The 12679-nt window shown below is 43.2% G+C and overlaps 1 protein-coding gene across 1 annotated transcript; it reads left to right on the top strand.

Moving 5' to 3' along the window:
- Nucleotides 1-4998: 4998 nt before the first annotated feature.
- On the top strand, nt 4999-10044 carry FBXO40 (F-box protein 40). Its single transcript, XM_032191216.1, has 3 exons — nt 4999-5007; nt 5451-7349; nt 9847-10044. Exons 1-3 carry the CDS (start codon nt 4999-5001, stop codon nt 10042-10044), a joined length of 2106 nt encoding a protein of 701 aa, XP_032047107.1.
- Nucleotides 10045-12679: the final 2635 nt, after the last annotated feature.

The following is a 12679-nucleotide window of genomic DNA, read 5'->3' as shown; positions in this document are numbered from 1 at the left end:
CCCTCCCAAGGACAGTCCTTCACATTAGGTGCAGAGTGGGTGCCTGTCACAGTCTCCTCGTTTCCCACTCCACTCCTCAGCCCCTGCTGCTGTGCTGCCGGTGTCACACGTGAACCCAGGGGACCATATCAGCATGATTTTTTTGGTGGGTTTGTCTTAGATGAGCTGTGACTATGTTGTTCCAGGTAGGGAGGAGCAAGAAATATTGCTGATCCAGTGCTCAGACAAGTGCTGCGTGGGGTTCCTACCAGCAGTGCCCTGTGTTACCTGTGCCCCATTACTCTGAACCCTCCCCTGGTCCTCCCTCAGCAGCACTGGTGCATTTGGCTGGATAGAAATGGTCTGAGTGAGTTTCTGTGCCTCTTCACTGCACACATGCAGCACAGATTTACCAGGAGAAGGGATGTCTGGTGATGTGACAGCTTATCTTTTACTCCATGGTCCTTCATGCCGTGTTTTGGGAGCTGAAGGGAAGTTGATGTGCTGTTTCAGGAACCTGAGTAGCATGCATCATCTGGAAGAAAAGCACAGAACTGAAGTCTTTGCCTGACTGATGCACTGTGCTGTGGACCTACTTTGTTCCTGCCATTTTAAAGTATATTTCTTCATATAAAGAAAATCCAACATATTCAGCATCTCCAAACCAGTGGTTATTGCCACAAAACATCACAGTCTCAGTCAGCTGGTCTCCAGCTGAAAAATACAGGGAATAGCTCCCTAAATGTCACTTGTCCTTCCATCTTTGGGCTTATCCAATGGGACAGTTGTCTCATGGAACATCTTTTCCATCTTCATCTGTTATATCAGGGACTTGAGGTTCATGAGAAGGATTGCCCTGGCATCAAAGTGCCCCTGTAAAATCTGTATGAACTTGTTCAAGGGTTAAGACTCCAGGCAACTATGCCTTGCACACACTCGATAGAAGTTTGTTAGTGTTACTGATAATGATTTCATCTCCACTTTCTATTCTCCCTTTGCACGTACCCTGAGCTGTGCCATGTTCACTACCCGGCTCATCTGAAGCCTGGCTGGCAATGTGCTTGTGAGATCAGTCTGAATGGCAATTGCAGAGCAGGCATGCCATGACAGTGACCTGGCTGCGAAGATGTGGGGCGTCACTCACTTAGAGGTCACTGTGACTCCAGATGGTGACATTCTCGGATTTGCTTTTTATTTTGTAATGAAGGGCAGGATGTTAGAAAACTTAGTCTCCTAGGAATTACATAAACATGCAGTTTCCACTGGCATAGTGTTTTCTTTCTCGGCTCCCAGAAATAAACATGTCTGTGCTGTGACTGGAGACCCAAGCCTGATTTCTTGCTGAGGTTGTTCAGGTTGTGGTGACTGAGGAGGTGCACTGCACACAAAGAGAATAAAATCTCTAGTTTAGAGAGGCTTGGATTTTCTAGAAAATGTGATTCTATTGTTGCCTCTGCCAGGCAGGTGAGACATCAGAACCTGGGCATCCCCATGCTTTGCTTTTGTTTTATTTACATAAACTATTATATTTAATTATATTTGCTTTTGTCTTTCTACACTCTAATTCTACATCTGTCAGATGGAAGTACCAATGTCTTTTAACCTCAAGTGCACCTCTAGTACTGCAAAGAAAAATTCATTATCACTTGTGAACCACTCAGATACTACGGTAGTAAATATATTGAAAAACCCTGTAAGGAAATTAGTAACTCTACATTCACCCCAAGATTTAGGTATTATGCTGAAAACAAGATATACACTGTGACTGGGTAACAGGGATTAAAAGAAATAGTAAATAACTGCTATCTGCCCTACATACTTCACATTCCTTTAAAATATTTTTTTTTTTGTTGTAATATTATATGTAACTTTAACATTCTTGGCTCCAGTGTTTGGATGAAAACTTCCCAGAGATTTTTAAGAGATGCTTATCGTGTTGTAAATCTTAGAAAGATTGTTTTGTGTTCATTGGTAATCAGATCTCAGAGGCAGTCTGCTAGATAATTGTCTGGGGTTTATGATGGCCTTTTAAAATGGTTTCTTAAAATGGGAGGCATCCCTTGAATCTGCAAGAAGAGTTCAGATATGATGTGCAATTTTAGTATGTCATATTATCAGTCACCTACACAGAAAAAATACCAAATAAGGAAACATTTGTGTTGTTTTAGCTCAATAACTGCAACTAAATTTAATATGCATTTACTGAAAATAAATTATAATTTATTTATAAACTACAAGTTATTGTCACTGAACAGATCTACTTCAGACACAGACATATCTGTAGTTTAAAAGGCGGCTGTATATTTTTAAACCTTACTTGATTTGCTGTCATGACAGTCTAAAAATAAAGATTTACCAAAGTGGACAGACTGTGGATGGGAGTTTGCATCTTTTCATTCCACAGCACCTTAAGCATGATTCAAGTAAAAAATTTTGTTCTTTTTTTTTTTTTTTTTTTAAAGCAGCCCTTCAAAAACATTGCAAGTTGCAGTGAAACAAGATGTATGTCGGTTTAGAGAAGTGTTTTATTACCTGACATATCTGTGTGTTATCTGCCTCTGGATGTTAATGTATCACTTACTGAGGCAAGAATTGGTAAATTTTCTGTCAAGTGTTTTGAAAAGCTGTTGTATCTGTATTGACAATGACATCAACAACTAAGAGATGGAGCTAATCATCAGTTAAAATACAGAGCTCATGATTATTGTCTTGTCAGAACAGAAGCATTCAAACCCTAATACATATCAGAAAAATTCTCTCTCACTTCTCCCTGTCTCCTAACTTCACAGATCTGACAATTAGAAGAGAGAGAGAAAAATATTTTTTTTCTGACTGAACAGCATGTACAATTTAGAGATGGGGTAAAATGAACTAAAAATAGCAAATCTGAGTAATCATGAAGACTGATTCTAGATGTGAATGCTGTGATGTGGTCATTGTTCACAAGCAAAATGTATATTTCCTTTTTCTCCATGTGATTCTAGTGTGGTTGGTTTCAGCACACAACAGTGTGAAAGCAGGCTCCTCTCCAGAAACTTCACAATCAGCCCTTTTTGTGTTTTTGGAGAACCGTAAGGCCTGCGCTTCAGATGTGTTCTTATTTATCAGTTATTTCTCTCTAATAGCTAGTTTTGCAGTGGAAAGTGTTGTTCATACATTCATGTTTTTGTTTCAGTGTAATGTACCCAGCCTTCCTCTGACCTTACGCGAGTCATAGCTGGGACTATTTTTAGAGATTATATTTGCAGCAAAATGCTACAAGAATGACAGTAGCAAGGATGCTGCCAATGTGAAATAAATCCATCTGCATCTCTTTCTTCCCTGAGCTGCATAAATGTAGATGTCACTAAACAGCCTAAAGCAGGATGGATGTTGTCCTAAATGACATTTATTTAGGGGCTGAATCTGTCTGGGGCCATGCTGACCAGCATTGTGGTGTCAGCCTTGGGCAGAACCCTGTGCTTCCCAAGACAAGCAGGGAACATTATTATGAACAGTCATGAAATACTGCTTTTCTGCTTTGCTGTCTTCAGTCCCTTGGTGAACGTATCAGAAAAGACTTGCTCCTTTAGTAGTTAGGATGGAGAGGGAATAGGGTTGATTCAGTAAGGGGATTTAAACAGGCTTTGGTCAGTTTTGGAGACTGTGATGGATGGAATGGAACTGTGTTGAGCTATGGTAGGTCCTACTGCATAGGAAGCATGGTGGGAAGATGAATCAAAGATCTTTTTCTCATTTTCATGACAAATAAATACATAAGCACATAAATAAATAAATAAATAAATAAATAAATAAATAAATAAAAAGCCCTGGCTAACCACCCTTTACAGCAAAGGAAAAGTCAGAAAGCCTGGAGTTTTCTACTTGCAGCAGCTATTCTTTGGGCTAAGTTGCTGTTACCAGATCAAGTTATCCAGGGAGGTAGCTCCAAGCAGTACAAGGACTGGGCAGCTTCTAGGTCTCCAGTACAGCAACTGTGGAGAGAGCATATGAAGGGAAAAGTCCTGTGGATCCACAGAAGCTCCCACATGTTCCCCTGAAACAAAGTTCACCTCTTATGAGCATTGTAGAAGGACAGTGCAGGGCTGGATGGACCACTGGTCTGACCCAAAGTGTCGTTTGTCATTTTCTTGTTATGTTCTTATTTTTTTATGACAAAAGAAGACATGCCTCATGCTAATGACCATCTCTATTTAGTTGCTGCCAAATTCTGTGCTTCTGTTTTCTCATTTTCAGGGAGGAGTAATACTCTTTGCCTGGAATTCTTGCAAGGGTGGGGGTATTATAAGCAAGGTGCACTGATAACTTTTGGAGACAGGTCTCATAAGTGTATTATTTTCAGCTAATTAAAGTGATTTAATTGATTTACTGGGAAAGAGTGGAAAACACAACTATGAAACCAAAACAGATGAGTGATTCATTCTGATACAAAGCTAGTAATCTGGCAGTGATATCTTTTTCTGTAAGGATCTCCGTACTCCATATTCTTGTACTTCTGCTTTTTGCTGTTGGACCTCAGGAAAATGGTATGTCCTTTTCATTTCAACATTTTTAGGGAGAGAAAAGCAAAAGAATACATATATTTTTGAAACCATATTAATATGGGAGTGTGAGAACTGAAATGCATTCTTCCTTAAGAAAACATTTAGCCTTTTTATATGATAAGGCTGGTTGAAATTTCTGAGACATTTGTTTTGGCATCCTCAACTTGTTCTTTTCATCCAGCCTGTGAGTTGCAAAACATTAAATTAATGGACCTGCCAGGTGGCAGCTGAATTTATGAAATGGAGTCTGGTTTTGCTTATTTCTGTTCTTGTTGCCTGGGACTGTTCCCTATTTTCTGGGCCGCTGTGGCACCACTAACACCTTCATAAACTGAATCTAAAATATGATCACCTCAGGATCACCTATCCAGTTCTGGGTCTTGTTTGACACTGACTTGTAAGTATGTAGGATGAACTAAAAAAACGTAGGGCAGTTGCAGTTGGTTCATTTGTGACCATTCATGTCCATGGTGGGATGAGGAAGGTATGACAAGACGTGGGCCAAATGACCAGCTGATTTTTCTAGGGAGGAAAAAGAAATATCACCTTTCCCATTCAAATCATATCAAGGAAGTGGGGGAGCACCCTCTCTGTGCCTGCAGCAGTCTTGATTTCAGCAATAAGCAATGGGCAGCATCAGCACAAATATTGAGGCAGAAAACATCTCATTCTCAAATCTTTGCTGTCTCTGCTGGGCTAAGAGCAAAGAGTGCTGAGGTCTCACTGATATCCATGCTGCTATCAGGGCACACTGTCCTGTGGGGATCAGTGCTTATCAGAGCTGGGTATCATTTACCCACAGCCTTATTCCTGCTAGGAGTGCATGTGAGCATCTAACTCGCAGAAACCAGGCATGGGCACAGGCACTGGTGGTCTGTGTCCTTCCTTGCCCCTCCAAGCAGTAACTCTTGTCTTTTCTACGTCCAGCACAGGGCTCAGAAAACTCCCCCTGGGCAGCACAGGCATTGTGAGAAATGCTTCAGCCGGCACTGCCGTGCGCCGATCGAGCCCTCCGTCTCCTGCATGGTGATCAGCTGCCGCTTTCACTGTGGAGCCACCTTCCACATGTGCAAGGAGGAGGAGCACCAGCTTCTCTGCCCCTTGGAGCAGGTGCCCTGCCTCAACTCAGACTATGGCTGTCCTTTTTCCATGGCCCGCTTTAAGCTGGCAAAGCACCTTCAGGTCTGTCCAGCCAGCGTTGTCTGCTGCTCGATGGAGTGGAATCGCTGGCCAAACGTGGATTCAGACACAACCCTCCACAAGAACATTATGAAGGAGACCTTGAGTGAGGAGTGTCTGGACACGGCATTGGCGCTCAGAGACCAGAAGATACTATTCAGGAGTTTGAGGGTAGCCGACTTGTTTCCAGAGTGGAGGAGATATGATGAAGTGGAAGAGCTAATGGATGAAGCCATGGGTGGGGAAGAAGGTGCTGTGGGAGGATTAGCCTGTGGTTCCCAAGAGGGCAATGACCCAGCATCTGAGCTCAGCCAACGTGAGCGTGAAGATTTGGCAAAGGACAAGGAAGGAATGGATCTGGGGAGTTACAAAACCTGGGAGAACATTTTCAGCAAAGAGCTCTTGGCGTGCAAGGTAACGGGCTCAGCAGCTGGCAAGGGAAAAAATACAGAGGAGGCTTCCAAGAAAACAGCATCAGGACCTTGTGCTGCCAGCTCTGCAGAGAAGGCAAAGGAAACGCCTGGTAATGCAGAAGAAGCTAAAGACCAACAGCCTGAACAAGTAACACCAAATAAAGAAATGACAGGGCTGGCTCCTTGGCAAGAAGGGGTCCTGGAGAGGCTGAAGAAAGAAGTTGGTGTAGCCGATTACAACATGTATCTGGTACATCACGGGGGAATGCTCATCCGCTTTGGCCAGCTAGCTGCTTGCACTCCGAAAGAAAAAGACTTTGTGTATGGGAACTTGGAAGCTCAGGAGGTGAAGACGGTCTACACCTTCAAAGTGCCAGTTAGTTACTGTGGCAAAAGAGCACGGCTAGGAGATGCACTGGGACACAAGATGCCAACTTCAGACAAGTCGGTGGATACCTCAGATTTGGGAATAAGTCCAGAAGAACTGCCTACAGCAAATGTAGTTCAAGCCACACTGCTGTGTGCATTGGAAAAAGAACTGAAAGGCCATGAGATCTCCGAAGCAAGGGGTATCGATGGACTGTTTGTAGACTTTGCAACACAGACTTACAGCTTTCCCCTGGAGCCTTTCTCCTCCAATGCTGTTCTAGCAGATGTTCTGGATGAAAAAAGCCAACCAGAACTCCACGTGGAGCTGTACACTGAATGTGTAACCAGAAGACACAACAAAAGCAGTTCAGCTTTCACATTCACTTGCAGTCATTTCTTCAGGAGAGACGAGTTTGCATCCCACTTCAAGAATGTGCATGCTGATATCCAGTCATGTCTGGATGGATGGTTTCAGCATCGCTGTCCACTGGCCTACTTGGGATGTACTTTTGTTCAAAATCACTTCCGCCCTGATGGACATAAGGCCAAGGTGATATACAGCAAGCTTCTCAAGACATTTGCTATTAAACCAGAGGTTGACACCCTCCTTGCTGAGTCAGGGAAATGCAGTTACACAGTGGACAATCGAGGGAGAAACAAGGATTTGCTGAGCAGCCTCCCACTGGAAGTGCTGAAGTACATTGCTGGGTTCCTGGACAGCTTCAGTTTATCTCAGCTATCACAAGTGTCAGTGCTGATGAGGGACATCTGTGCCACTCTACTTCAAGAGAGGGGAATGGTCCTGCTGGTCTGGGAGAAGAAAAGATATTCCCATGGTGGTACTTCATGGAAAGCTCGCAGAAAGGCAAGTGACTGCAACACTGGGGAAAGGACAGCCAGGGGGTATCACCAGATAACACACAAGCATAGCAAGTGATGCTGCATATAAGCATGTAGGTAGGGAGAAGGTTCATGAGGTTAAGAATTTGCAGCCCAATGTGTCCTGGGTGGTCGGTGCTATAGAGTGCAGTACATCTAGCAAAGACAGGAAGGTGTAAGTGGGTATCTACTTCCCAGCTGCAGATCCCCACCCAAGCTTGTCTTGAGTAACCTGTTTGCATTTGCACCGTATTTAGGCACTAGGAGCTGAGAATTCCTGATACTTAAAGGTCACATAGATGGTTTTAAAGAACTTGCAGTTCACCCTTTTGTTTTATTCTTTACAAGCTGATATAAGAGTACACTGAAGGGTAAAGAACTAGATGTGACTGTGAAAGGAGCTCAGGCATTCACATCAATCCGACAGGGTTTTGGAATCATAATCATAGTAAATAGTTTATTTCTGATGTCTAATTTACATCTATTTTCTTTTAGCTTAAAACCATTACCCCTTGTTTTATCACTACACTCCTTTACAAAGAGTCCCTCCTCATCTTTCCTGTAGGCCCCCTTTAGGTACCAGAAGGCTGCTATAAGGTCTTCCCAGTGTCTTCTCTTCTCTGGGCTAAACAACCCCAACTCCCTCAGCCTGTCTTCCTAGGAGAGGTGCTCCAGCCCTCTGGTCATTTTCGTGATCCTCCTCTGGACTCCCTCTAACAATTCCTCATTCCTCTTGTGCTGGAGGCCCCAGAGCTGAAGGTAGCACTCTGGGTGGGTCTCACAAGAGCAGAGCAGAGGAGGAGAATCACCTCCCTTGACCTGCTGGCCACACTTCCTTTGATGCAGCCCAGGACACGGTTGGCTTTCTGGGCTGCAAGTGCACACTGCCAACTCATGTTTAGTTTTTCATCCACTGATACCCCCAAGCCTTTCTCCACATGGCTGCTCTCCACTCAGCCTGTATTTGTGTTTGGGATTGCCCTGACCCAGTTGCAGGGCCTTGCACTTGGCCTTGTTGAACTCAATGAGGTTCACCCAGGCCCACCTCTCAAGTCTGTCCAGGTCTTTCTGGATGGCATCCCATCTCTCCAGTGTGTTGAACATGCCACAGAGCTTGGTGTCATCAGCAAACTTGCAGAGGGTGCACTGGTCCCACTGTCCATGTCACCAACAAAGATGTTAAATAGCACTGGTCCCAATATCGACCCTGAGGAACACCACTCATTGCTGATCTCCACCCAGACATGGAGCCATTGACAGCAACTCTGTGAATGCAACCAAATCCAGACAATTCCTTACCCACTAAGGAGTTGATCCATCAAATTCATGTCTCTCCAATTTAGAGAAAAGGTTGCTGTGTGGGAGTGTGTCAAATGCAACAAGTACAGTGACTGCAAGCTGAATCAGCCAAATCCAAACAGGAGTTAGCCACTGTGACCATTTACTGGAGGATGAAGCTTCCAGTAGCAAAAGGAAGAAATTCCACCTGGTCTAATTAACTCCAGTTCCAATTAACTCCAGTTACTGTTGCACAACTTAAAACCAGCAGTCTTGAATTTAAAGGCTGTCTAAACCCTTTCATGTCAGCCCTCTGTACTGACCACGCAGGAATCTTGTATTCAGTGCACAGATTCTGCTTGAAAACATCCCATTTGTAATTAATCTGAATTTATTGTCTACTTTGTATGATAGCTATGATTATATAGAAACAGGACAGGCTTAGGTAACTTTAAGTGCAGCACATCCACATACTGTCCTTCCACAGAAAGAAACATTTCTAAACTATGACTTTAAAAATTCATTTGATTTAATGGTATACAGGAAATATTCAAGTGACTTATCCACGGTCTTATCACTACATGGTGGTGTATCAGTAAATGACACATGGTAACACTGCAAACAGAATCAGAAAATTTTAATTGCACATTTCTGTTTTTTACAAGCTTGTAACTCTTCTAGGAATGACCTTAACCTTAGATTTTTCCAGGCTTGTTCTGGGGTGGGGTGAGTAACAGCAGTGTTATAATGTTCCTTCCTTTGAAGTTACTGATAAAGACTTTGGAAGGTCTTTATGAAGTCAGGTTTCTTTGAGATACGTATCACACAAGCATCCCGTAGTCACTCTGCCTTATAATTATCATTGGATACACCTATAAGCACCTTGGACCCCACCTCACATGTGATGTTGTGGTGGTCAGCTGTCCTGGGTTTCCTCATGCCCAGCACTAAATTGGCACCAAAAACTGTGCTTTCCTGTTAAAAATGGCAGGTGATGACTAAAGCAGCAAAAACAAGTGTGAGGTACGTAACAATGCAGACTACACTTGTTGTACAGCCCTGCGTGGTCTGGTTTTCACTAACCAGTACAAGTAACGCATACCCACTACAGACATATATATATTTTTCTGAAAATCCTCTTCTGTTTTTACTAACATACCAGTGTTCCCTCCCCGATTTCTCTCTCCTTCCCTATCGCCACCCAGACCTGGCAGTTCAGCAGCCTCTTCTCCAGAGTTAACAGGTGGAAGCACAGCGAGGTGGCGTGCATGTCAGAGCACCTGAAGAAGTGCCCGTTCTACAAAGTGGAGCACAAGACGGACCCTGTGCTGCTGACTGGCATGTGCGAGGCTCGAGAGCCCGTTCAAAAGACTTTGGTTTCCACCTTCAAGCGCAAGGTCTGAGCAACCAGCTTCTCCTCTGACCCGCTCCTTTCAGTGTCCCTTAAAAGAAGCTCTGGGAAGCTGGATGTAAAGATAGTTGCTTCTAACTCTCCTTTGGAAGGACAAAACTGGCATCTCCCCAGCTGCATTTGGAACATCCTGCGATTTCTTTTTTCCTCCCTGCATTATTTTAATTGTTAAAACTTCATCCAAAGAGTTCTGGCACACTGCTCACTGATGTCTTGTGCTTTCTGTTTATTTTTCTGTTTTCTGCTTAATAAAGCACCCTGGAGAAAGCACTAAGGATATTGTTTGAACACAGCATCTTTGCATCCTTGAAGACAGGCTGCTGTTCCTAACTCCGTGTCCCTGAGAGAAGCAAGAGCAGTTAGTGCACCTAGCTTGAAAAGATACAAAACGCCTCACCTGTGGCTGGAAAGCTGAGCTCTGGGAGCACAGACAGATGCCCTCTCACCTGGCAGACCTAAGGATTGCTAATATCTCTGGGGACATGGGCAAAGGAAAGACACCCCCAAAATTGCACTCAATTAATTAAAACTCCATTGAAGACTCAGGATAGCACCACACAACCACAAACCATCCTTTAGGCAATACAAGCTTAAAGCTGAGCTCGTGGCAACATCAAAACCAAACCAAAGCAAACAAATGTGCTCTTTGTTGGAAATAACCAGATAGCAAACCTGGCTGTTTAGGGGCTCAATTGACTTTTTCCTTTTTCTAGTTAATAATTTTTTTGTGTGTGTTATGTTTTAAATCCATTAAAGCCATCAAAAAATACCTGAAGACACTTTTAGAATGCCTCACCTATTCAGTTTTGCAACTGTAAATTGCAAATTGTAGTCGTAAACAATTTGTCAAAGGATGTTTGTTTGTTATGTAAAAGAAAAGGTGTTCAGCAACCCATTCAGCAATGGTGTGAATAATGATTGCTTCAGTTAAATGGTCTGGAGTAAAAAGATTATTTTTTTTTAATAGAGCAGAAAAGTGATTAGGATTTGGTTGATTTTTTAATAAGTACACCAATTTAAAAACAAAATGTGTTTGTTGAGACAACAAATGAGGCTGTTGAGTTGAAAATGGGCATTGATGGATGGAGATATGCTGCACCTGTGATTCTCGGTTTTGATGCAGATGCGGGATAAGGCTGGCCATGCAAAGAGCCTTCTCTTATTGATGGAGGCTGCCATTCATTGTTGCTGATGAACCTGAGCTGGGTGCTGGGTACTGAAGGCATGAGCTACACTGTCCTTGCAGCTCAAAAGGTCCTCTTGAGATTTTACCATATGAGGATGATTTCTTCACCAGACACATGCCCTCAGGATAACATAATCTGAGCTGTGGGGATGGTGGGTTGGTCCTGACATCAGGAGCAGGAGTAGCAGTAGTGACAGATTCTTATTTTTATTTTTAAATCAATTTTCTTCCCCTGGAGATCTTTTTTAGGAAGTGTCATCATGCTTCACCCATAAACCCATCTGCACAGGTACCCTGTAGAAAATACAAGTTGCACCCCAATTTTATGCAACAGAAGCAAACGAACACAGGGGATGCGAGCTGGGCCAAGTGCAGCTAAAGTCAGGTGCTCTGTTCCTTTGCCTTGTGCCTTAACCACTTTGCAAAAACAAACTGGCCATCCTTTAAAGTTGCTTGCAAAAACACACACCTGTCCTCAGAACATCCATGATACTCACCTTGTCTTCAAAACCCATGAAACGGGTCACCCAGTATTATTGCCCTCTGTTTTAAGCAGGGTAGTTGTCAGAGGTGAGAACATGCAGTTATCCAGCTTTTTTGGCTGCCTTTATAGCCTCCTCCTCCTCCACGTGTCATGTGCCTGATTTTGAAAGAAGCTCAGCACCAAACTGTAGACCACAGCTGTCCAAGAATCAGGTGCCAGCATCTATACTTGGTGCTTAAAAATAGAGGCAGTCAAAATTATGGACAGTTCAGAGAGAAAAAAAAAAAAAAAAAAAAAAAAAAAGACCCTTAAAGGATAGCTTCTGAGAGTAAATCAGTGTTCATGGCTGGTATAAGAGACCACTAAAAAGTCCAACCTATGAACCATCTGATCAGCTACTTAGTTTATGTAAACTGGAGAAATAGTGGTTTATGGTAGGTGTGGATCAGGCTCATTTCACCTCCAGCATTGCTGCTATTCTGATTCTGGCCTACTTCTGTCAATGCCAGTGGGTTTTGCTCTTATATCTCCCTTTTCTTGGAGATCTCGTGATTTAAATTCCAGCCTCATTGCCACTGGCCTTGCTTCTTCCCCAACCAGGAGGTGCCAGCATCAGGTACAGAGAGGATGCAATCTCAGCCAAAGTGAGATAGCTAAAGGTGTGGGTTAGAGATAAGGATGCTGCAACTTCTACCTCTTGGGGTATAGATACAACATCTAGGAAACTAGATATGGATCATTTTCTTTCTAGTACTACTACAGAATACACTGGAGAGACACAAGGTGTTAATTCACAGAGAAAGAGACAAATTCACCCCCATGAATACCCATGTATATTTCTGTAAGCTGTAAATTTGATTGAGTCAACAAGATTCATTTACGATCTTGCCTTAAGCATATACGGTGCAAGCTGTAATCTGCAGTGATCTTCAGGTTAGCCTGGTTAATCCAACCCCA

This window comes from Aythya fuligula, chromosome 1 (genome assembly GCF_009819795.1).
Source record: "Aythya fuligula isolate bAytFul2 chromosome 1, bAytFul2.pri, whole genome shotgun sequence".
NCBI lineage: Eukaryota > Metazoa > Chordata > Aves > Anseriformes > Anatidae > Aythya > Aythya fuligula.
The sequence above is the reverse complement of the archived record's forward strand: the minus strand, read 5'-3'. Positions and strand labels throughout refer to the sequence as shown.

Bases quoted from the DNA above. Each gene is read 5' to 3' on its own strand.
- FBXO40 (XM_032191216.1), top strand. The intron at 7,350-9,846 runs GCAAGTGACTGC...ATCGCCACCCAG, and splicing joins CATGGAAAGCTCGCAGAAAG to ACCTGGCAGTTCAGCAGCCT.